This window comes from Nymphalis io, chromosome 23 (genome assembly GCF_905147045.1).
Source record: "Nymphalis io chromosome 23, ilAglIoxx1.1, whole genome shotgun sequence".
NCBI classification, from domain to species: domain Eukaryota; kingdom Metazoa; phylum Arthropoda; class Insecta; order Lepidoptera; family Nymphalidae; genus Nymphalis; species Nymphalis io.
Window position 1 is genome coordinate 6,307,720 of NC_065910.1, and position 26,754 is coordinate 6,334,473.

General features: G+C 32.2%; 1 protein-coding gene across 4 annotated transcripts in view; it reads right to left on the reverse strand.

Moving 5' to 3' along the window:
* LOC126777505 (myb protein) overlaps positions 1-26,754 on the reverse strand; it is a 173,497-nt gene that overhangs the window by 131,986 nt on the left and 14,757 nt on the right. For 3 of the 4 annotated variants that reach the window (XM_050500526.1, XM_050500523.1, XM_050500524.1), the window contains 5 exons: positions 10,294-10,423; positions 9,806-9,955; positions 1,589-1,686; positions 1,231-1,365; positions 708-867 (listed from right to left, as the gene is read on the reverse strand). In XM_050500526.1, coding sequence (XP_050356483.1) covers positions 708-867; positions 1,231-1,365; positions 1,589-1,686; positions 9,806-9,955; positions 10,294-10,423 — 673 coding nt within the window. The remainder of the gene's footprint in view (positions 1-707; positions 868-1,230; positions 1,366-1,588; positions 1,687-9,805; positions 9,956-10,293; positions 10,424-26,754) is intronic. The other variant, XM_050500525.1, reaches the window with a different exon arrangement.

Sequence of the window (26,754 nt, forward strand, 5' to 3'; positions counted from 1 at the left end):
TTAATACAAAACTACATAAGCTAACATAGATCCTAACAAATATATATATACATATATATAATTAGACACTGGATATTCACACAAAGCGCAAAACAAAAACAGAAAAATAATGAATAATAGCATATACTTTGTTACTTTTTTATGAAACAATTGATTTGATGACAAATTTTACGGAAAAGGAGTAAGTGATGTGTTCGACGCGTTAGCCTTTTTTTTGACTTCATACAGTTTTGGTAATATCTTAATTTTTAGTGCATTTTATAATTACGTTTTTATTATCCATTAAATTATTGTAAATTATTATTTTTTCAATGTAGGGAATAATACTCAAATTAAGGTTAAGGGTAACCAAGTTAAGATAGAGTTAGGGTGTAAGAGAAAACACTTATACTATACTTTTTCCAATATCTCTTGGTAACAAAAAATATTATAATTTCAAATTTTATTGCCGGTTCTCCTATTTTTTGCAAATCAATAGACAATATATACCGAAAATTTCAATTTTAGTCCAATTTTCCACTCTCCGCAATCAGAGTAGTTTAATGATATAAAATTATTTCATAGCAATACAAATGATATAATTGCAAAGTTCCTTCCTAGATCTTATTTAAAAACTGACTTTGTTACTTACATACGTATACATATTAGTGAAGGTAATAAATAATAAAGCGTGCTATAAAACAAAAAAAACATGCAAGCAAACTAACATCATTATAAGCGACAGTGACTTTCTCTCTACGGTCTTCATTTACATCGTATCTCTTCAAGCGTTGCTTCTTCCGAATGTTCTCGAAGCTGTCTAGCAATTCCGGCTCGTACTTGCGTCGCATTGTCGAATTCCAATGATTTTTTATTGCGTTGTCCGTCCTAGAATTAAATAATATATGAATTATCTTTATATTGTATAAAATTTTAAGTTCCTTTGCAATGTTAAATTCTCGTGCTTTGTTTTTGTCATAGTACTATCAAGGTACAATAGATGGCGTTAATTGAATATAATATATTAATCTAAATATGCACAATGAACTTTATATAATTATTTTTGCATGAAATAAATATAGAATTTATTATAATATATCATCTGTAAATAAATAGCTATGGCTTCAGCACATTTTACAATTGTCTCTAAAATACATCCATTATAACAGACAACAGTTTTTTTTTTTATTTAAAACTTATTATATACAGCATCTTGATTAAAGACTTATAATAAAAAATATCGCTACTCACCTGCCCGGTAGTAACTTTGCTATCTTGGCCCATTGGTTGCCAAGTTGTTTGTGAGCTTGGTAAATAATCCTGTCCTCATGTTCGGTCCAAGCTGTCTTTTTTATCGATGGGTTGAGGTGATTGTGCCAGCGTTCTCTGTAATAATCATATAAATGTTTTGCATTAATTTTTGAAATATCTAAACTAATATTATAAACGCGAAAGTAGCTTTGTCTGTTTGCCTGTTAGGATTTCACGGGTAAGTGACTGATCGAAGTTTTGTATGAAGCAGACAAATTTTGTATGAATCTCAAAGAAAGACAGGTTACATTTTTACAAAAGTGATATAGATAGTAAATTACAAAATTATTATTATTACCTGCACTGTTTCCCTATCCTGCCTTTAAGATGTCTCGCGATTAGTGTCCATTTCTTAGGACCGTACTTAGCTACTAACTCCATTACTTTTTCATCCTCCTGTAACATAGATAGAAAAATTTTGATTACACTAAACTTTCTATATAACTTTCTTATTGAAATATTTTATTATTAGAATCGCGATTTCTATTTACTGGCGATAACAGAGGACTACCAAGCCGTGTTGCATTCGAGGTGTGCAATACGATAAAATTTAAACATATTTTTGAACAAGAAAAATGTACAGTAACAGCCTGTGAATGTCCCACTTCTGGGCTAAGGGCCTCCTCTTGCTCTTGCTGGGCTAAGGCTTCAACTCCCGTTTTGAGGAGGTTTGGAGCTTATTCCACCACGCTGCTCCAATACGGGTTGGAAAAATGTACAGTTATGTAATATATAACATGTTGCATCATAATATTAGACGTTTATGTTACGTGATTATCTATCATTGAAGGAAAAATCATAGTAGACAGTTGAAGACATAAGTGAAAGAAGATGTCATGGATCAAAAAAGATTTTAGGTAATTGACGGTTTTATATTTTTTAATTAATCAATTATTCGCGTACAAAGGCCATTGAACCATTATGTTTATAGATCTTAAAGTTTTAAAACGTGAGTGCTGAAAGTACCATAACGTGTATAGTGGACTTAATTTTTTTATTAGTGCAACAAATTTAAAAAGTTTAAAAACGCGACATCATTTTCAACGATGTGTACAAAATCTACTAAACAATCACTTTGTCAAGCCCATTCATTTCTCTCTTTTATTTAAATCGTGTAAAAACCATATAACAAAGTAAAGGTAATAATCGATTCGATAGAAATATCAGTTGAAAAACGTTTGTTTATAAATTAAAAAAAAAATCAAATGAAAATTAATCGATTCCATTGTAAATCGGTTCAGAGGATTCAAAAAAACACGAGTGAACGCCACTGAGGTTAGTAGCTTCTTATGTCAATATTATTACATAATCAGCACAGTAAATAATATGATTTCAATTATTTAATGTCTATCCTTTTAAAAACAGATTTTCATTTTCGTAAATATAATATTTTAATAAAAAACAAATTTAATTTTGTTTAGTTATTGTGTTGTACTTTCAACATTTAACATTATGGACATTTTCGATCATTCGTTTCGCACTAATTTCAAATATACATCAACAAGTCGAGATTAATATAAAAAAGCAATTTTCAAATTATCAATGGTCAATACAATAAAAAACATAAGAATAAAATATCCTTACAGTGTGAGAAGTCGTTATTTCGCAAGGTAATCCGGTGCTGGAAAAAAATACGATGAAAAAAAAATAACGTCCGATCAGCTGAGAACCGGCGAACATTTCAATATACAATACTTGCCGAACCACAAACATTTCGTATTTTAATGAATTCATAAAAATCTTTCGATAATCATAAATTATATAAAAAAATTCTCATGAATGGATAAAATATTATGCAATAAAAGTTGAAAAAAAAAGTAGTTAATAATATATTTTATTTTTTTTATCGTTTTTTTTTTAATAGATATTTCTTCTGTGCGTAGATAAGTCGTTTTCACATAGAACGTTGATTAGCATATCATATTCGTAAAGTTTAAAAATCGAATTAGATTAATTCCTTTCTGATTTATGGATTATTATCAGATATTTAATATAAGGACAAGAAACACCTCTGTGCGGTCAAAAAAACTATTAAGTTATATTGTACAGTAACAGTAACAGCCTGTTAATGTCCCACTGCTGGGCTAAGGCCTCCTCTCCCTTTTGAGGAGAAGGTTTGGAGCTTATTCCACCACGCTGCTCCAATGCGGGTTGGTAGAATACACATGTGACAGAATTTCAATGAAATTAGACACATGCAGGTTTCCTCACGATGTTTTCCTTCACCGTTAAGCACGAGATGAATTATAAACACAAATTAAGCACATGAAAATTCAGTGGTGCTTGCCCGGGTTTGAACCCACGATCATCGGTTAAGATTCACGCGTTCTTACCACTAGGCCATCTCGGCTTAAGTTATATTGACTAAAAGAAAATTCAATATATACACCATTTTATATATTTGTTTAACGCTAATTCGCCGGCCATTGCAAATTAAAGGCGTTGTTAAAACGGAAGTTGATTACAGAACTACTTACTCAACTAAACGTATGCATTTATAATAATATTTATTGTTAAATTTAATATTAACTTTCATGTTCAATTTTCCGAATCAAAAATAAAATAATCTTTTAGGATAACAAAACTATATTTCTCGTATTGAAATTATTCTGACGAAATTCGTCACGATTATTAAAGATTACAATACACGCATTCAATTATCAATACTATGTACAAAAACTTCCTTTATATCAAACTAATTGGTGTCCTTCGAACATCCTATCAGTTTATGGTTCCTTGGTACTTGAAAACGCGGTCACGAAGTCCGTTCGAGATTATATCATCTTTATAATTCGACTTGTCAAGATATGCCATGTGTTTTAGGAGACTTAATATTCTATTCATCCATAGTACGTACCTATGCTTCCTTTTCTGCTGTTAATATATATTAAATTGAAATATTCTCTTTTGCAAGGCAGTATTAATATAATTTAATTTAGAGAATTCTTAAACACATTTTAGGTTTTGTAGAGGCTAGTTTTTATGGCTTGACTAACAAATCTTATATATATAAATGTTTATTGTTATCTGAACCCCGACCGTGAAATAACAATTATTACAATTACCGGTACAAATATGTATTTTTTCATGGAGAAAGTTTTTGTATTTATGAACATTTCTGTAGCTCGCCGCTCAATGTCACAGCTCATCAACTTCTATATCCGTACACCGTTCAACCAATTGGACAAATGGTACCCATATACACACTAGGTCCCGACTTCGTACGGGCAAAATGCATACAAAGTAACCCATTATTTTATTGAGTTCCAAATATATGTTGATAAAAAATTTATTTTGAATAGTATTTTCATAAAATTCTCAGAGAGCGTCTACGTCACGAAAGTTAACTATGCTAAATTTCAAGTCAATCGAAACTATAGTTTCGGAGATGTCTCTTGATAACTGACTCAAATAACGTTTGCCTGGCTCTGCCTGTTACTTATAAATTTTGACATAATATTTATCTTATTCAAAATGAATTGTTCGGGTTGCCATCGTGCCATACTGGTTGAAAGAATTAAATAATACAAATCCTAACTGCCTTAATAGCTATTAGAACAGATGTCCCCCTGGCATTATTGTGACAGACAAATTGCCAAAAAAACCAAGGTCGATTTAAGTCACAGACCGTAATCTAAATATATCTAATATTTAGTCGTGTTTGTCTGACGAACAAATTGTCTTAACATTTTTTGTAGAAGCATTTATGATACTGTATGATATTTTAAATTGATTGTTTTTTTTAAATTTCTTATACCGTATAACAAAAAAATTTGGAATACAGTTCACAATGTAAGTTGAGCGGTAGTTTTGTTAAGCAATATTTATCTTTTATTTATATTTTATTATCCTTGCTTCAGCTAGTTACGTAGTTCGTAAAACTTATGCACTTATTATTTATATCGCATTATTTCCTTCGACTGGTATCGCGTGTAAACGAATTTTATGAAATGGTAACAAAAACCACATCGCTAGAGGTTTACAAAAAATCTTTCAATCTTCGATGTTCACTTATTAATAATCGCATAATTATGAATCGTAGCTTTATTTAACCTATCCAAGTGTCACACCTTAGTCAACATTCCATTCAAAAGATATAATATATGGTTCAAACGTTATTTATGTATTACCATTTACGGAAACAAGAATACATAGGAAATCGTTTTAATTCTATCATAAATTTAATATTGGTTTTACCATGTGCTCTTTTAATGCTAATAAATAAGTTGAAAACTTTAAATTTGTGTCTACCCTTGGAGTAGCGTCAAAACCTTCGTCTTAAAAAGAGGAAACACGCTTTTTATACAATAGGAAGGCGGACGAGCATATGGGCCACCTGATGGTAAGTGGTCACCAACGCCCATAGACATTCGCATTGTAAGAAATGTTAACCATTGCTTACATCACCAATGCGCCACCAACTTAACTAAGATGTTATGTCCCTTGAGCCTGTAATTACACTGGCTCACTTACCCTTCAAACCGGAACACAACAATACCAATTACTGCTGTTTTGCGGTAGAATATCTGATGAGTGGGTGGTACCTAACCAGACAAGCTTGCACAAAGGTCTACCATCAGTAAACTTGTTTTTCTCACATACACACGAATATACGTAAAACATTGCTTAATCCGCTATAGGTAGACACATCATAAAAAATCATTATATATATATATATAACTTCAGAATATATATATATATTCTGAAGTTTTGAAAAAACATTATAATGTTAATTTAAAAAGTCAGTATATATGTTCGAAACTTTTGTACATAGGTATACATTATTTTTGAAAGCATACATTCATTTATTGATTTTATTATTTTTATGTCATTGTATTTTAATCAATCACATTTATATCATTTACGTATATGACTTACAAAGATTAATTTTGTAGGTCATATATATAATGTACATATGTTATGTATATGTACAGAATGGAAAAAAATATCTGATAATGATGTCAAAAGTCGTGTTAAGTGTTCAATTTTTAGTTTTAATTAATTAATAATGTTTATACTAACCAACAATATTTATGAGAAAGGTCAATTCTTAAAGAAGGTTATACGTATCCTTTATAATATTATAAATGCGAAATTTAGTTTGTTTGTTTGTTACTGTATCACATCTTAACTTTTTAACAAAATCTTGTGAAAATTGTGTTGCGTCGGTTTTCAACATTTTACGATGTTCATCTCATCTGGCAACTAACAAAATGCGCTAAGCAAGAATAGCTACTTAATAATTGCACATGGAAGTAATTATGCGTGTGAAAGAGACAATCTTAATAAAAGCTGGTACACCCCACGAGTCCCATAGGCACGAGATTCAGATTATATATTTTAATTCATTTTATAACCAATTTTTATATTCTAATATTTATGAAATAGAAAAAGCAAATTAATGTATTTAATTTAATCGTAAAACTAGAAAAAGGCCTGTATATATCCCACTGCTATTTCTTTTTAAAAAGATAATTTTGGAGTTTATGCGGATACACATAAGGCATATTTTCATCGGACACATGCATTTGCTCACGAAGTGTTGTGCAACGAGAAGAATTCTTAACACAAACTAAGCTCATGAAAATTAATGATTGCCTGAGATTGAACCCACAATCATAAGTAAATATTTACGTGTTGTCTAACTATCTCGGCTTTGAAAATTAATAATAGCAAACACAATAGCTTTAATTATATTGTACCCAAATCATATTGATAATAAATGTCGGTTTCTATAAATATTAGTCGCTAAGTGCGAATTGTTGTTTGATGAAAAAACTCCAATCAATTTATAAATTTGCATAATTAATGCCAGCAGTAACCACGAATTCGCTTCCTACATTTTTCTAATTCATTCATTCACTCTTCTATAGATAGAGATGGAAGATCTTACATCGACCGAACGGTGAACAAACAAACAAACAAACAAACAAACAAACAAACAAACAAACAAACAAAGAAACAAACAAACAAACGCATCTATATATTTAGATTTACATTATATATTTACTTTAAATTAGTTAGATATTCGATTCAATAAGAAAATTTCAATTAAAATGTCACTGAGAACAAATAAATTCATAAATACGTTATCAATGCTTTTTTTTTTGTGTCAGGCCACCTACCAGTATTTAATCTTTTCTCATTCATAACACGTTGTACATAAAACTAAGCTCCGTGTTAAATATATACCAAGCAAATATAGCCCCTAATGCAATTACATTAAGACGTAAATCGTATTCACGACACGTGCCGTTATCCGACAAATTTTAACAGATGATATCAACAGCTGCTTTTACGACAATATTTAAATTAATATAATAAACTAAAGGTGGATTTAGACACGAGAGTTGCATAGTATTTAATTTATTAAAATAATAAAATTGTTACTACAGTGGATAATCGTTAGTGTGGAAGTTTACTTTCACGTAATTGCCCTTTTCCTTTTATTTCTTTTTGATTTTTCACTATTATTACTGCTAGTCTTAGAAAAGCTTTTCGCTTCAGTGAAGAAGAAATTAGAAATATTAATAACTAGTTTCCGGCCGCGCGTGTAAGGGGGGGGTTGGCAGGTGTTAGTTACCCTCTGTACATTTCTGTACGAACAACGTGTATGAAAAATTTCATAATAATCGGTTGAGTAGAAAACGTGAAAGCGTAACATAGACATAAATAAACAAAATAATTTTCACATTTTTAATATAATTAGGATTTCTTAAAAACTACCTTTGCTAAAATTTAAAAAAAAAAAAACTGACGTCATAGTCTAAAATAGTTCAAGGAATTAAGTAGTTGGATTTAGAGTTAACGCTTTAGTATTTGTATGATGTCATTCGCTCTAGCTCAGACATGAGGCCTATTAAACGGCAGCGTTGCCAAGTGTAAATAGTTCTTTAAAATTCACAACACGTACAGTCGACAAAGGATTCATTCATGAAATCTGAGAATATAAACGTCTATGTTTAGCTATTTCGAACATTAATGTGAATCGATTAAAAAGTATTTTCGTCATACTCATTACGAAAATACCTTATTTCAGTTTAAATAAAAATGATACTTTTCCAAGTTTAGTTTTAATATTTAAAAATAAAAATAAAATAGTAACAGCCTGTTAATGTCCCACTGCTGGGCTAAGGCCTCCTCTCCCTTTTGAGGAGAAGTTTTGGAGCTTATTCCACGCTGCTCCAATGCGGGTTGGTAGAATACACATGTGGCAGAATTTCAATGAAACACAAATTAGGCACATGAAAATTAAGTGGTGCTTGCCCGGGTTTGAACCCACGATCATCGGTTAAGATTCACGCGTTCTAACCACTACGCCATCTCGACTTTAAAAAAAAAAGTAAAGTTCTGTTATTTTTTTTAAGCATTTACTAACGCATTTTTTTAAATAATAATTGAATACGAGTATCAAATGTTCAAACAGTATATGAATGAACAATTTTACGATACACCCAACAAACAATTAGAAAGAAGGCCGTATAGCGAAATGAATGAATGAAAGATGCATTCATCACGTGTGCATGTTACTGACCTGTGAATCATCATCCTTTGCACTGTTAGACCGAATGGCGGGCAAGTGTTTATAGTTTGTTTTCTTTGTTTAACCGCTTGTTTGAAATTTCTATAATATGTTTTATTTTGTTTTTTACTGTTGACTCCACCGGAATTGACTATTTAGTTGAGAGGCTGAGTTCTGAGACGGCTGTGAGATGAAGGTGTTGTTGGAATGAAGGCATTCTCTATAGCTAATGATCTAGAACATTGATAACTCCACTAAAACATGAACGATGTCAATACAATAGCACTTTTTATTTTATTTTACTAAATTATCATAAATAAATATGGTTTATGTAAAAAAGCCGAGATGGTCTAGACCATAGATTTTAGATAGAGATAAGATTAACGCGTTCTAACCTCTAGAGGTTAGAACGCGTTAATCTTAACCGATGATCGTGGGTTCAAACCCGGGCAAGCACCACTGAATTTCATGTGCTTAATTTGTGATTATAATTCATCTCGTGCTTGACGGTGAAGAAAAACATCCTGAGGAAACCTGCATGTGTCTAATTTAATTGAAATTATGTCACATGTGTATTCTACCAAAACGCATTGGAGCAGCGTGGTGGAATAAGCTCTAAACCTTCACCTCAAAAAAGGAGAGGAGGCCTTAGCCCAGCAGTGGGACATTATCAGGCTGTTACTGTACTGTGCTGCATGTATTGAGGATATCGTCAAAACTATTTAAATAATATTTTGAGATTTCCTCACTGATGTAATATGTTGCTTATTATATTTTTATTTGGCATATCAAGATTGATGTTTTCTTTCCTAGACGCAAATCTAGAAATAAGAATACATTTCTATTTCAAATGGCGCCCGTAACCACGTGTGTGTGTAAATGATAAAAATGTCAACATTGTAAAAAAAAAGTTCGGAGCTTTTTCGAGATTGCCAGTTACCCACGCTCCATTAGGATGTTACGTCAATATTAGAGACCATAATTAAAACTAACCTCTTTCGTCCAAGGGCCTTTGACTAGTTCAGGGTTGACGACCTTCGTCCACCTCTGTTGGCACTGGACGTCCGACCTGTCTGAGAACTGAGCGGCTATCAGCTCCCAGTTCTCGTTGTACATCCTCACGTACATCTTGAGGACTTTGTCCTGTAAACATGGCAAAAGTTGTCTTTTATTGATTTTGAATTGTCTTTTATTGATTAACAATCTATAATTATGGAGAAGTTTTTTTATTCATTCTTATATATTATATTCTATATTCTTATATATATATTTTTTATACTTCTAAATTTCATAGTTATTCAAAGAAATATACGTATTATTTCTTATATTTGCAAAATATTATGATTACTACCATATTCCATTCATTTAGGTATCTAAAAACGATTTAGCTGACTGCATCACGCCAAGCCTCCTTGGAAATACTTTGGCGCTGGGTTAAAGGTTTAGCAAATGAATATTTAAGCACAATAATATAATCCAACCTCATCCTTCGTCCACCTCCCCCTATTGATATTCTTCCTCGCCCCAGAGCTTTTGGTTGCAGCCGGCACATCTTCGTAAGCCGCCGAGTCCTCTGAATACTCGCTCGACTCTGAATCATACCCGCTACGTCTATAAAAAAAAACGAAAATTGGTTTAATTTTATTTTATGCTCGCCTTCCACGCCGAAGGTTGTGGGTTCGATTCCCACCCAGGACAGACATTTGTGTGCATGAACATGTCTGTTTGTCCTGAGTCTGGGTGTAATTATCTATATAAGTATGTATTTACAAAAGAAAAATAGTATATGTAGTATATCAGTTGTCTGGTTTCCATAGTACAAGCTCTGTACAAGCTTAATTTGGGATCAGATGGCCGTGTGTGAATAATGTCCCAGGATATTATTATTACTATTTTATTTCAAATTTTTAAATAACCAATTCACTAATACTCTGTAAGCAAGCATTCATTTTGTAATCATAAGGAAAAAAATACATATAAATTTTTATCGACTAGACAAATACATCTGGCGTTGATAAAGTTGCGGGGAACAGCTAGGACTTGTATAGTGAAACGTTGATATATAACTTAGTCACATACAACGATATGTACAGAAAATGCTAAAATTAATTAATGTTCACACGTATGTCAGTATTGAATAATATCAGTAAAGAATGATCTATCCAATAATATATACGTAAGTTTTGCTTGTATATTTACTCGCGCAAAAAGTACCGATACAATCTATGGAGACATTATATTATGATAGTTTATCTATAATATTACAAAATGCTAAAGTACTGTAAGTAATACGATTTTGATGAAATTTGGTGTGAAGCAAGCTTGAACCTCCAGGAAGGACAATGCCACTTTCTTATTAACACTTGAAATCCTCCTGACACGGGGATGAAATCTAGTAGTTTTATATGTTTAAGTGTGTATTTAAAAAGCCGAGATGGCTCAGTGGTAAGAACGCGTGAATCGCAACCGATGATCGTGGGTTCAAACCCGGACAAGCACCACTGAATTTTCATGTGCTTAATTTGTGATTATAATTCATCTCATGCTTTACGGTGAAGGAAAACATCGTGAGGAAACCTGCATGTGTCTAATTTCACTGAAATTCTGCCACATGTGTATTCCACCAACCCGCATTGGAGCAAAGTTTTGGAATAAGCTCCAAACCTTCTCCTCAAAAAGAGGAGAGGAGGCCTTTAGCCCGGCAGTGGGACATTCACAGGCTGTTACTTTACTTTAAGTGTGTATTGGTTAATATTTTGAATGACACATATAAAAAAAAATTAGCGCATGTTATTTGTAATCACGTAAATATATAAAGAAAAGTCCACCACAATACATAATGTAAGAGAACGATCAATCAATCAATCAACAGCCAATCGTTGTCCACTGCTGAACATAGGCCTCTCCCAAGGTGCGCCAAAGCTCCCTGTCCTCCGCCTTCCGCATCCAGTTGGTGCCCGCCACCTTCTTAAGGTCGTCGGTCCACCTGGCTGGAGGGCGCCCTACGCTGCGCTTGCCGATTCGCGGTCTCCACTCTAGGACTCGTCTGCTCCAACGGCCATCGGTCCTACGACATACGTGACCAGCCCACTGCCACTTCAGCCTGCTAATTTTGCAAGCTATGTCGGTGACTCCGGTTCTTTTCCGGATAATCTCATTTCTGATCTTATCCTTCAAAGATACTCCGAGCATAGCTCGCTCCATAGCACGCTGAGCGACTTTGAATTTGTGGACTAGTCTCGCAGTTAGTGTCCACGTTTCGGCACCGTATGTCATGGCAGGTAAGACGCATTGGTTGAAGACTTTCGTCTTCAAACATTGCGGTATAGACGACTTGAGGACTTGACGAAGAGAACGAGCAACATAATAAACAATAACTTTATATCAATTAATTTATGACGGTATTATTATCCTTAATATTTTCAGTTTCGGACCTTCGGGTTAGACCCTTGCAAAAATTTCATATAATTGACAAACAATTTCTAATAAGTATACAATTTTTTGTGTTTTCCATACAATTCATTAACTTAAAAGAGTGCTTAGTAGTTGGATTGTTTATCACGTATTTCCAAGAACAATCACATTAAATCTTATTATTTGAAAGTTTTACTAATCTCGGTACAGTGCAGGTATAAAGGAGACTATGGCAAAACCAAATAAGTATTTATAACAAACGTACCATAAACTCTGGCGCCATTCTTTCAATTTGTAGAAATAGAATGAAATTCCCAGAAGACGGACGCTACTTTATATCGGTCTTAAGTATTGTGTACACATAACAATGATCCTTAAATGTAAACAAATAGGGATGACATTAGTATGATATTACGTAGCATTCTTTAATATCAAAAAACGAGTTTCAATATGTAGGAAAATAAGTCCGGTTTACGGATGCCTTATAATTCTTTCGCGTCCATACTTTCGATGAGGTAAGAATTGAAATAAAAATAATTTAATTTATGCATACCGACGAATATCAGCTGATTGAAACGAGATATACCTCATTCATTGCGTATCTTGAGACGCGGAAACGTGGATATGTGCGGATTGAGTCATGGATCTCATGGGTTCGCACTATAGTGTACTACGGTTTATTAATAACTAGTATTCGACCGCGGTTTCGCTTATAAGAAGGAAAGGAGCAGGTATTATGTAAAATACTACGTCCTTTCTTGAGGATCAAACATGCCTCATATTAAGGTCCATCTAATTTGGTCTAGTGATTTAGCCGTGAAAACGTAACATACAGACTGATTTACTTTCGCATTAATAACCAATTTATTAAGAAAAGCTACATACTACATAAGTCATAACGTTGAATGCGGATGATGTATCATGGCGCGAAGCATCGACTAAATTATTATATGTATACCGTACAAATTGATTTAAATGTAATATAATCACTTATATAGTTTTTTAATATATTTCAAGAAACTAGTACTTTTTATTGTTATTATTAAGCTGATACAATACATCCATGTGCATGTAAAACATAAGCTATCATTATGACAAACAAAATCAAAATCGATCTATGAATCTCGACGCGCAATAAATATTATAATAATAATAATAATATCCTGGGACATTTTTCACATACTGACCGTGTGTGAAAAATGTCTGATCCCAAATTATGCTTGTACAAAGCTTGTGCTATGGAAACCAGGCAACTGATATACTACATATACTACTTTTCTTTTATAAATACATACTTATATAGATAATTACACCCAGACTAAGGACAAACAGACATGTTCATGCACACAAATGTCTGTCCTGGGTGGGAATCGAACCCACAACCTTCGGCGTGAAAGGCAAGTATCTACCAACCACGCCAACCGGCTCGTCAAATAATTTATAAAAAAAGTCCAGATTGTTTAGTTTTACTAATAAATATACATATATAATAAGTATTTTTAATAGAGCTAACTAAAGTAATGAACATACGCTGTTTGAAACGATGATAAATTCCTTTATCACAAACGTCCAATTATAAAATACTATTTTTACAAGTTTAATATACGCTAACAATAATAATAATTATTATTCAAAATGTAATATTTAAACTTAGAATACATTCATATATTGTGAGATAACACACGTTAAGTCAGCGTCGAATTCCGAGTCAGTCAGTAAGTAATACATATTATATTCAGCTGTTCTCAAGTCATGATGTCATTGATAATCGTCCACAAGAGGCCTCAAGATTAAGACGAGGCGCTCCCGATTCAATAACAATATCGATTATTACTAGAACCGGACTTCGTATACTTAATTTTTTGTATGTACCTACATGTTTAAACATATATTTTTTACATATGATCGACATTTAATTTTTTATAGCAATTAATTATAAATATTTCAATGAAAATTGTATTTAAAAATATGTCACACGCTCGTTTTAATTGAAATTAAAAACAAAACTAAATTTATAATTGAGGCTTCAAATATTGCGACAGTCGATAATTTTAATTATCTAAGTAATTTTATAACTTATTATATATATTATATAAGAAACAAAAAATCATCTTAAACAAAAGCAACTAAGTAAAATAACGACTTCTATTAAATAATATTTCTACTAAACTTTATTAATATTCGGCAATAACAAACAACCATTATATACATATATATCACTTGCTTTATATAAAGCGGCAAGTTTAAACAAGTCAAGATTATTCATAATACTATACAATTTAATTATGTAAACTTATTATAAACTTACTCATATAACATCACGCCGAATTATCCGAAAACAAAATGCGACGACGATTGCAAAAGAACTATTATCAAAACCTCCATTATCCACTTAAATTCATTTTTTCACATATATTAAAACACAAAAACGTTTGAAATTAGAATAGAACACATTCACTTTCCCGCCAAAACTTTCGTGAACACATTTCTACGACGCACACTCATCGAAAGGCAGTAATACACTAATATAGAAAAATTCTATCCTTAACTCACACACGAAACGAACACACACCCACACGGAACGCATACGCAGCACTAAATAAGGGTGAAGAATACAAAAACCCCTAAAGGGACGCGGTACAATGAAAGGGACAACGTATACAATACAAAAGAGAGCGACGAGGACGGAGAATTGGGTACAAAAATCTTACCCTCCAGTGGGAACTCGTGACGCAACACAGCAAAAGGTAAGCAGGTGTAAGCAACATACATAGACAAAGAAAGTTGATTTTATAACTTTGTCGGATAGGCCAGTCGTGTCGTGGTTCTATCCAAAAATATATATAAGCATAGTCAAAGCGTATCATTCAGCATATCATTGTATATATACAAGCAAAGGATTTTGCAGACCGAATAAAACAAAACTAATCTCACCAAAGCACTGCAAACAGTACATAATCCAATTAAATTGTTATTAAACCGAATCAAGACAAATACAGATTATCTTACTTGTTACGTTAATATTCCACAAATTACCTATTAAATAATTAGTATCTACCCACAAACAAAAACTAACTGTAGTAAAGCAATATTACAATTGATTCCGAGAGGTTTTCGACTCCTGTAATTTGGCAAAACGGTACCTTCATATGCCCAAAAAAAAAATTTAACAAAAAATGAAGCAAGGGTCTTGCGCGGATGCCGTACTAATTTAATTCTGTAGTTTTCGTTTTTGCGAAACTACGGAGGTCACATGTGCAAATGTTTATCAGCTGACATTTATTTATTTATCTAAACTTTATATATAATATTGCATTTATGATAAGGAACACTCGATTTTATACAAATAGTTTAATTCAGAAATTTTATAGAGTGACATCATATACAAAGTTAGAGATTACGCAATCGAATATTGTAAATAAATCAACTTCCTGTGGCATACGTAATGATAAGTTTCTTTAAAGCACGCCTAAGGGCATTGCCAGATATCAAAAAAATCTAATCTGATACGTTTGATAGTAGTAGTTTTCACATAGCAAGCAATTTTATTTGGACGATATTGATAAATATATCAAAAGAGAGCTTTTTGTCCAATTCACACTTTAATATTTATATATTGTATGTTATGTTTGGCGACATTATTTTAACTGACTACTCAAAAACAGTTTAACGTAGTATTTAATGTTGATAATGTGTTTCTTAGCGTTAATTTCAACTTCATCGAAAGTTTCAATCCATAAATATATGGCTTGGTGTGCGTTAAAGTAACACATTTTGAACAATTAACAAATCTAGTTAATAATAAGTTTAAGAAAAGGCTATTGAAAAACAAAATTAACATGATTAGGGCGAATTTGTTAATATAAACAAAGGTCTGCTTCTCTATGAAATTCAAAATAAGTCAGTAAAACAGTAAGGCAGAACATTGCATTATACGCGCGAATAGATTAGTAAAAACAAAAAATAACATTGTTCTTAAAAGAATAAATATTTTAAATAACGAATCGACTATTTATTTATGGGAAGGGAAATATTAAAAAAGGATTACGTATAGAGACCTTAACAACAAACGTAAGGTGGTTTAATGTAGCATAAATTCTAATTAAAGTAAGGAAGTTCGTAGATAGTTCATCTATGGTCATTTCCACCTGTCTCCAGACCCTTCGGACATGTGATTTCAACTGCGATTGTACATAAGCGGAAATAGTCCGATTATCTTCCAACCGAAACATGAAACAATTGAACAACCGCAAACGTTTTTTAGTATATATTTACTATTAAAAAATAGTTCTATATTAATTTCGAAACTTTTAAAACATAAATGTGTTTAATTGAATTATATGTGAAGGCCATCGACAATTATCAAAACTTGTAACCATTCTCTTTAAATATTAGATATTTCTAACCAAAGCATACGAGTATATCAATCGCAATAATAAACATAGTATCGAAAAAATAAACACTATATTTATACCGTAACGCATAAAATCACTGCATATACAATACTTGCAATATAATTGTATATATTTTTCGCTTACATTTCTGTACATACTTTAGCTAGAAATATTAAACCTTTTATAATTATTAATCAAGTCATATAATTTAGTAGCACCGATTGTTAATGATTACTTCTAAGAGTCCCTTGTATTTTAAATTCAGCAAAATAGAGGGGTTTTTGAGGAAGAGACCAGTTAAGTCACGCATACTCCATATTTCCTGTCTTATGTCCCCTATGTCTCAAGTCACAACGTTTGACTGCTCAGCTATTAACACTTGTGGACTCTTCAAACGAGTTCTTATAAGGAATTCCAAACAACATCCCGTTACATTTGGAAATCATTCCGGGAAACTTGTTAGGAAATGTAAAGATGAGAATTAAGACTTCAATTTGTTAGTCTTGTAAATATTTAGTGATTATTTCAGTTTAAAACGTGTATAAAAATGTTTTTATTTATATACAAAAAAAAAAAAAAATTATACACGTTATTTTTTTCTTGTAAATTTAAAATGAAATTTCTTTATCAAAATAATTACTTGTAACTGGTATAATTCATGAAAATGTTCTATTTAAACAAACCATTTCATAAAAATCTCATTTCAAGATTGAATTCTTTCAAGTCACGGGTCTAGCATAGCGTTATCGATTACATGTGGGCGTTTATGAAGTTTCTTTTGTTTTTCTTTTCCATTTAAATAGCCATGAAACCTGTTTATATTCCCAAGACGTATTGTTTCTTAGTATTGGATTGTGTTTGTTAGAAATGCAATGAGCGTTTAAGTATCAATGAATTACATTTTTTTTAGAACGAGTTCTTTGTCATCTGGTTTAAAATTATATTGTATTAATATCGATAATATATCACAGAATTCTTAACTGTGTTATACGTTCATTTTAAAATAAACCGCCAACGACAGTTTTTCTTCATCTTTAAAAAAAAAATCAAGTCTTGTTTTTTAAAAATATTTAAATAACTCGAATATCTTTTAAAAATTACCGAAAGACTAATAGTTTTTACCTGAACCTGACATTTAAGTTTATAAATGTTTCATTAAAACATTCAAATAAAAACGAAAAACTTGTTAGTTTCTATATCAAGATAATGTAATAATTAGCAGGACAAGATGTATCAAAAATTCTGATGCAACGTTTTTTGTTTTAGGTTAACTACAACTTAGGAAATAATAAAGCTTGATTACCTATTAAGTTATTTATTAAAAAGCCGAGATGGCCCAGTGGTTAGAACGCGTGAATCTTATCCGATGATCGTGGGTTCAAACCCGGGCAAGCACCACTGTATTTTCATGTGCTTAATTTGTGTTTATAATTCATCTCGTGCTTAACGGTGAAGGAAAACATCGTGAGGAAACCTGCATGTGTCTATTTTCATTGAAATTCTGCCACATGTGTATTCTACCAACCCGCATTGGAGCAGCGTGGTGGAATAAGCTCCAAACCTTCTCCTCAAAAGGGAGAGGAGGCCTTAGCCCAGCAGTGGGACATTAACAGGCTGTTACTGTACTGTTTACTGTACTGTACCTATTAAGTTCGTGTAATGTTGTGTATTGTGGCTTAATTATTTACCATTCCAGCAAACTTCATTAAAGTTATAATATTCTCTTATTATATAGTTTATTTTGTAATATAATATGTGCTACCTATAAAATACGGGTACTGAAGTCGTTTTTTAAACAAGCAATCTATAAAAATAGTCCTTAGTTATTTTATTATTATTATTATATGTATAATACATACGACATAAGTACAGACAACTTTGTGGCGATTAGAATGATTTTCTATCTCGGTGAATATCGGTACAGACGTCTAAAAAAATTTAGTATAAACGTATCGCCAATACCATCGAATATTTAAGTCCCGCAACCACTTGTATGGTTGCTTAACTAATCAGCAGAAGCAATTTAATGATGTTGGGTGTTAGGCAGGCATAATGTGGGATAACACAGTACACAATAAATGGGATAAGGGCATGCGAATGACCTATTTAGTAAGTATGTGTGTGACTGTATATATGTGTCATTGCTTAACAACGAAACATGTTTTTATCATGCTTTCAATTCATCAAGTTCTGTAGTTAAAAGACCTCCATCTCAGTGTAACTGTCGCATGTCATAATGTTCATGTTTCTCCTTTCATACATCATACTAAACTCCTTTACGAAAACTTAAGTAGATAATGCTAAATACTCAAAAATATAAATTAACCAAAAAATATCATAGATATACATAAAAAATGTTATATAATACCGAGCGCCATCTACTGTCGGTATGTCGACTCTGACCACATTTATAAATCTCGTCTATAAACAAGTACTTGAAAGACAATATGACACCGGATTTTGCTTTATGAGAAAACACTTAGGCGGCCTCCAGCGACGCATTTTACGTAACACTATCCGTCCAATGAATTGGAAGTAATTATTTTCATCCTTAAAGCAAAACGAGTTTCGTACAAGCTAATAAGAAATATAGTATTTATACTTTTTAGTTACATATGAGAACATAATTAGTCTATATAGTTCAATGATATGGATCGCCTTATGTGACGAAAGTTATAGCTGAAGAAGAAATATACATTGAAATATCACAATAAATTACGTTCGATGACAATATGGCAATATAATTAAAATTCAGCTGAGACGTGACAATTGGCAGAAAGAGATAAAAATTAAAATGTCGCCAGTGTCGATATTGTATCCGGGTTTAATGAATTTACTGCGGCAACATCGAAAGCTTAGTTCTTATTGATTGGAAGTAAATTAGTATCAAAAGAAAAACTTAATACGAACACCATCATGGTAAATATTTCGCTCGTCATTTTTCGATTACTCTATACTTTCAAATATAAATGCTTATGTATTGACTATCAACGTACAGATTTTTTAAAAACATGTTTAAGAATTAAAATATGGAGAAGATTTCGTCATATAGAATGCCTAACAAAGGATTTCGATTTTACAAATTATGTATTAATTTTACGGAGCCGCTGCATCACCCTTTTCTTCGTCGTCAATGCGACCCGTTTAAAATGTAGCACACTCGAACGGGTCTTGAATTTAGTTAAATAAGTTTTCGGGATTCTAAAAATAGGACGTTTAAATATTTTAGTACGTTGTTTCTTTTAAATTTCTATCTTTTTTAGTTATATTTTTATATTTAACGTAATTTCAGTCTCACTGCCCTCGAGTTCAGGAAGTTCACATTTGAAAGCTCATTGTGTAATCGTTTCATATAGCAACAATGCAAAGTAAACGTGTGACTCGTTTAACAGTATTGTTAACATATATACCATTTTAAGGTGGTTAAAGTAAGTATAGAAGGAATTTTAATTAAACTGCAAATGATCGATAATGCGTACTTAAAAAACAACAGTAACAGTAACAGCCTGTAAATGTCCCACTGCTGGGCTAAGGCCTCCGCTCCCTTTTTTGAGGAGAAGGTTTGGAGCTTATTCCACCACGCTGCTCCAGTGTGGGTTGGTAGAATACACATGTGGCAGAATTTCGATGAAATTAGACACATGCAGGTTTCCTCACGATGTTTTCCTTCACCGGAAAGCACGAGATGAATTATAAACAGAAATTAAGCACATGTAAATTCAGAGGTGCTTGCCCGGGTTTGAACCCACGTTCATCGGTTAAGATTCACGCGTTCTTACCACTGGGCCATCTCGACTTAAAAAACAAGATAGCATTGTATTATATTTAAATTTGAACGTATCTTATAACATCTTCACTGTGATTGTCACGCTTACAACAAAAAGTAACGACTTATAAATGTTGTTTAGGGATTAATTAGTTAAACAACGCTGTCTCCTTCTCCCGAACGTCATATCAATGATGAATGAAAGAGAGAAATGAAAGTTTAACTAAATAGCCGCTCACCAGCTTTTATAAGTCCGTAAGACTTTACCATTAGTGTGCATATGTTATCTAATCTTATAAATATTGTTTTATTGGCCTTGTCTATGGGACAAGACTTAGTCTAAAGCAAATACACCGAGGGTTCAAACAGGTTCAGTATCCCTTTGAGGATAGACAAATAGACGTATCTAAGGTGCACGTGAGGTGACGACAATGGAGCTGAAAGACTAGGGGAAACATGCGAAATTATGCTCTTTGTTATTCATTAGGACTTTCTCACGCATCGTCACGGTCATTTAAAATCATTATAAAGTGTTGCCAGTTTAAAAAATATATAAACTATAAAGTTAAATAGCTTTAATCAGCTGCTTAAATGTTAGAACCTAAATAATAATCATTAAATTATGAACTGTAATCGAGTCGGGTTTTACAAGCGCACTTTTAAAAAGTCATTTTATAAATTTGATTCAATTTAAAAGTCGGTTTAAATTAAAGGTTCAATTGTCAAATACAAACAAGTATCTTATATATACAAATAATATATTTACTAGTCCAATAATATTGACATCGCCCAAGTATAATATTTAGTGCATAAAATCACCAAATATTTAAGTAATAATTTGTTAAAATACAAATAAAGGTACCCAAAAATCTGGTAGCAACTTCCGACTTGTTTACTAAACGAGGGGATCCAGGTTTTTGTTGGAACCAGACGACGCGTCAGCGTCAAACCATATGCCGTGTGATGACACATTTAAACGCACATGTGACGTTTTTGTCCGATAGTAAAAAAAAAAAACATTCGCCTTTTCGGGAAGCAATATTGAAAATGATAATTTTTTCACATGTGCGCAAACCTGACCAAATTGAAAACAGTGGTTTCATTACCGTAGGAACAATTGTAATTGCTTTTTTATTATGCAAAGGATATTAGGATAGGTACAAAAGTGGGGTGAATTATAAAGGGACAGATGTTCCTTCGTGGTGATTACGATCGCTGTAGGTACCGCGAGACATGAATAAAAATATTTAATGGTATAAAATCGTCTCCAGAAAAATTTCAGAATGCGAATACGGACAAATTCTCAAAGTCAATATAAATAAAAAACTTTTATTGTTGAACAACAAAAGTCTAGGGGTTGTTCACCTGGTCATTTCCCCTAAGATTAATGTCTCAAGGCGTACAATGACTCCCGCGCACATGGCCTGACATTTCTCAACCCCGCGTCGCTTTTTTTCTCTTTTTTCAACTTCCTCCCCCTTATTATCGTCTTACAATAATTACGAAGCAGCACGCGCCCGAAAGGTGTTTAGAGAAAGCACTAATGAACCAGTTGCTTTTGAAAGTCCACCATTGTGGGAACGTAGAAAATTTTTCTGTAATTATCAGGGGAATCGCATAGAAATATACATTTTATTGAACTGTTTTTACATCAATTGTAAGTGCAAAGTGCCACCTGCTTTAGCTAATTAACCCTATCCGATAAATAATCGTATTAAAGACGAGTAGAACGCTTTCAAACACGTGAATAATACTTGAATAACATTCTATATTTACTTGAGCGTTGTTTCTGATATATGGCACAAAGCAATCACACAGCCGAGGGGCCTCTTGTGTTTATTGTATGAGGTCATTGTTCCAACTGCCAAGCGCCACGGGACTAAATTGTTACAGTTTATCATATTATCGCTACTCCATATTGCAATAAATCATACAAGCTTGGAAACAAAAATCCGCTCTTGGAAAAGTGTATTAAAGGCATTTCCTATCATTATGTAATATATATGTTTCATTATACATTACATAATAATATAATACAAGCTTAGAATTATTATTAAGAATGCGAATTTTGTGCAATCGTACGCCGTTCTAATTTAACGAAATAATTTTATTTATAAGAAAATCCACCGTAAAACAAAAGAACATTTCAATTTTTAAATACCCGAAACGTTTGGCGGCAATTTAATTAATTTTTTTTAAAGGTCCGGAATCTTTTAAAGGACAAAGTTTCGTATTCAAGTTGGAAAAATCAAAAAATCGCAGTGCAACGACCGGTAGTCGGATGGCGAAGAATGCAGTCTGAATCAAGCCCGGAGCCTCAGGCAGGTGATGTGCCATCTGGGACCCACGTGTCAATTGAATTTACGCGATAGTGTGCCAATTATCGGAAATTAGATTTCGAACGGTACTAAAATTAGCTTTTTGTTCTGCTAACGTGTTTATCGATTTTTAATAGACCCTTTTGTGATAATGTTGATTAACGAGAAAATAATTAATTGTTTTCGATGGTTTGTAAAAAAACTGCTCGAATGGGTTTCGACCTTTTTGTAATATTCTGTCGTACGTAGTCTGTTCAGTCGTAGTCACACTCATTATTAAAAATTTGAGAAAAACATATACATATATAGTAAATATATATATCAATTTGCATCTATGGATCTTCTTTTTTCTATTCTGTGCCAAAATTTTTGAATGAAAACAAAAATAAAAAAAACCTAACAAAAGAGTTGACAAACACAGGAGAAAAAAACTATTTTATCTTTGTAATTGATATATAATTATTAAAAAATATTTCTGTCTTATTCTAAAATTCTTAATCCTAGATGCAAATTTCTTAACTAAGAAATCAATGACATAATTTTCAAATGACATGTAATGTAACATAATATGTTGTGAATTGATTTAATAAAACAGTATGCAACTAAGATTTCTATTAAAACTATATTTTTTATCATCTGTACAGTACAGTAACAGCCTGTTAATGTGCCACTTCTGGGCTAAGAAGAGGAGGCTCTTCCTTTTGGTTTGGAGCTTATTCCACCACGCTGCTCCAATGCGGGTTGGTAGAATACACATGAGACACATGCAGGTTTCTTCACGATGTTTTTCTTCACCGTCAAGCACGAGATGAATTACAATCACAAATTAAGCACATGAAAATTCAGTGGTGCTCGCCCGGGTTTGAACCCACGATCATCGGTTAAGATTCACGCGTTCTAACCACTAGACCATCTCGGCTTTTATCCTCTAAAATTAGATTTGAATTTTAATAAAGCTTCAGAATTACAACATAATAAATGTATAACTTCATCGTGTAATAAAATAATACAGAAATATCGATCGAATTCAAATGCGGGAGTACACGCGCCATCTGCGGCCCCCACAATGATTGTCGAGCAGCTGCTACGATGAACCTAGGACAAAAACCTATGTTCAACACAATAGGTTCCGCAGAATTAACGATTACTTTTTTATAATAAACTATTCGCTTTAAAGAGTTATTTATTTTCTGTTCATAAATTAATAATATAATTTTTGCATGGTTTTCATACATTCTTAAACGTCGAAACACCTACAAATCTTTAACTAAAATATAATTTCACCATTAAAATATACATTTAAAAATCCATAATTGCAATTATTATCATTCCAAAATAAACTTAAAGGCTTCTTTTCAAACGAATCAAAACAAAATGTTGTTTTTATAACTTGTATAATATCATCGTCTTACAAGCTTTTTTCTAAAGATTTTTTTTTTAATTATGATGCACCAAGGCAACATTTCAAAGGCACTATTTTATTTTATGTAAAATAAAATATTTCATTGAATAAATCAGTATTACGTTCCTTTGTCGGTACCACGGAACCCTAATCAAGTACAAAATGTATCTTTTTTGGATAAAGGGTATCGCATCCTGGTTATTTTCGAAGTATTAGCGTTTATACTTTAATATTGTATAGGTTTTTTATATTTTTACAAACTTTATTATATTCCTTTTATAGAAGAACTAACGTTATTTCCTGCTGTTATCATTACTTTACATTACCCGTGTCATGTGATAACGCGTTTATGTAATTTACCTTTAATATATATCTGTACTTATAAATATGTTTAAAAAAAAAAAGCTAAACCAATATAGATAAAACATATACCCGTAGATGTAGTGTTCGGAGGTTTTGGTATATAGAGAAAGCTGGTTCTTCCTGATTGGCTACTGGCTTCGGGGTTGCCCACCTTACCCGGGCTGTTCCTCAGTCGCAAGTCATACTTGCCGTGTCATCGTATTTTTGACACGAAGGGCCAGGATCTCAATGACCCAGTGGCTTGTCGTAGTTGATATTTCGTCCTGTTTAGGTTGACATGTCCGGGTGACTGTCTATATTATTATATAACAAGCTTGCAGTTTCGTCCGCTTTAAATTTAAACTATTGACATGACGAGCCTGAAATTTATATTATAATGTCTTATAATAAAATGTTAGAGATCAACAATACTAAGGGTTAAGTTTTAGGCGTCGTTTATTTAATTGGTATTGCAAAGTATTGCTGTTTGACGGAAGAATATCTGATACCCAGACGGGTTTGCACAAAGCCCTACCCCCAAATGACGGGTTCGGCGGTTAAGGTAAAGATCTTAAAAAGACCAGCGTATATCGAATAAAATTTTGCTACGTGTGCTCCTAACCTTGCTTCTTTTCAGTTCATACATTTTATATTAACTGAATCCTACGTCTTTGCCTATGAATAATAATAAACACAAAAACACTATTAAAATAGAACTAGACCTTTTAATCTCTTAACAACCCTTTAAAAACGATCATCAATTCATAAGAGAGAGGGTTCTTAAACGTTAAATAACTAGAATTCTCTTTAGTACATTTCAAAGAGATACTTGAAAAGCGTATCGAAATATTACAGCGAAATATACATTTTAAGATTCGATTTAAACACATAACCATACGATCGTTTTGTATGTGTAATACACACATACAAATTTACAAGTATAATATATTTTGAATGTTGCTTTCCATTCCCCTTTACAAAGTTTCGTTAATATGTTCCCTTTGAAAATAACTAGACTTGATTAAGGCCATATTTTAAATCCCATGGTTCTCAAGTCAGTAACAATTATGGAATGGTTAAATAATCACTTTTATTATATATTCCAAACGTATATAGCATATTTAATAACGTATTAATTTCCGAAGATTAATAACATAATGAAATTCAATTTTCTTTATATAATATAGAATACTCTTATATGGTGATAGACAAATTAAAAAAAAACTATCCTTGGTGTGGAATATGTTGTCTGGTTATCTACCAGACAAGAGAAAAACAAAGGTGAGAAAGAGATTTATTGATTAAAATACAATTTTTTATTTGTTTGATTCTATTATAATTGATAGTTTTGCAAACGTTGTTAAATTGAGATTATATTTTTCAATTTAGTTTTGAACGCAACATCTGACGAGCCAGTTGGCGTGGTTGGTAGAACACTTGCCTTTCACGCCGAAGGTTGTGGGTTCGATTCCCACCCAGGACAGACATTTGTGTGCATGAACATGTCTGTTTGTCCTAAATCTGGGTGTAATAAAAAAATAAAAAAAAGTAGTATATGTAGTATATCAGTTGTCTGGTTTCCATAGCACAAGCTATTTACAAGCTTGGGATCAGATGGCCGTGTGTGAAAAATGTATCAGGATATCTTTTAGTTCATTGTAAGCATTTAAAATAAATATTTATTTCAACTGTACATGGAATCCAAACATTAAAGTAAAACAAGAGAGTCACATTCGAAATGTTTAATAACAAAATCGAACAGTGCGATTCAATTAATCTCAGTAATGTATAATCCTCGGGGTCAACAAACGGGATCAAAACAAACGTAGCATCCCTTGTGAAAATCTTTATAGAAATCAGTCTGAGATAGCTCGACTTGCATGCACGAACTTGTCCCTTTGTCCGATCATATGCAAGCCCCCTCTTAAAAACGTGGGAATCAACATTTACCTGTACTTACATGACAACATCTGAACCTTACAATACGCATTATTTAGGGAGTACAGGACTCACACCCCTAAATTAATTATTGTAGGCGCAATAAATTGTAATCAAAATTTTCATTTGTGATTAGATTTTCGTGGGAAATATTGGTTTTATACAGACGTAGTTAATTCTTTGTTGAACATTTTCAACGCGATAGAAAACATATGTACATTAAACATTAATACAAAGCCTTAAAAATATGGTAACACTTCTATTAATATTATAAACAGTAGAAGTTTTAATTAAAAAGGTTTTATGTGGCTTCTTAAATGCAGAATGTTATTGAGTTTACATACAAGTGAGAAGAGATTAAGCGGATA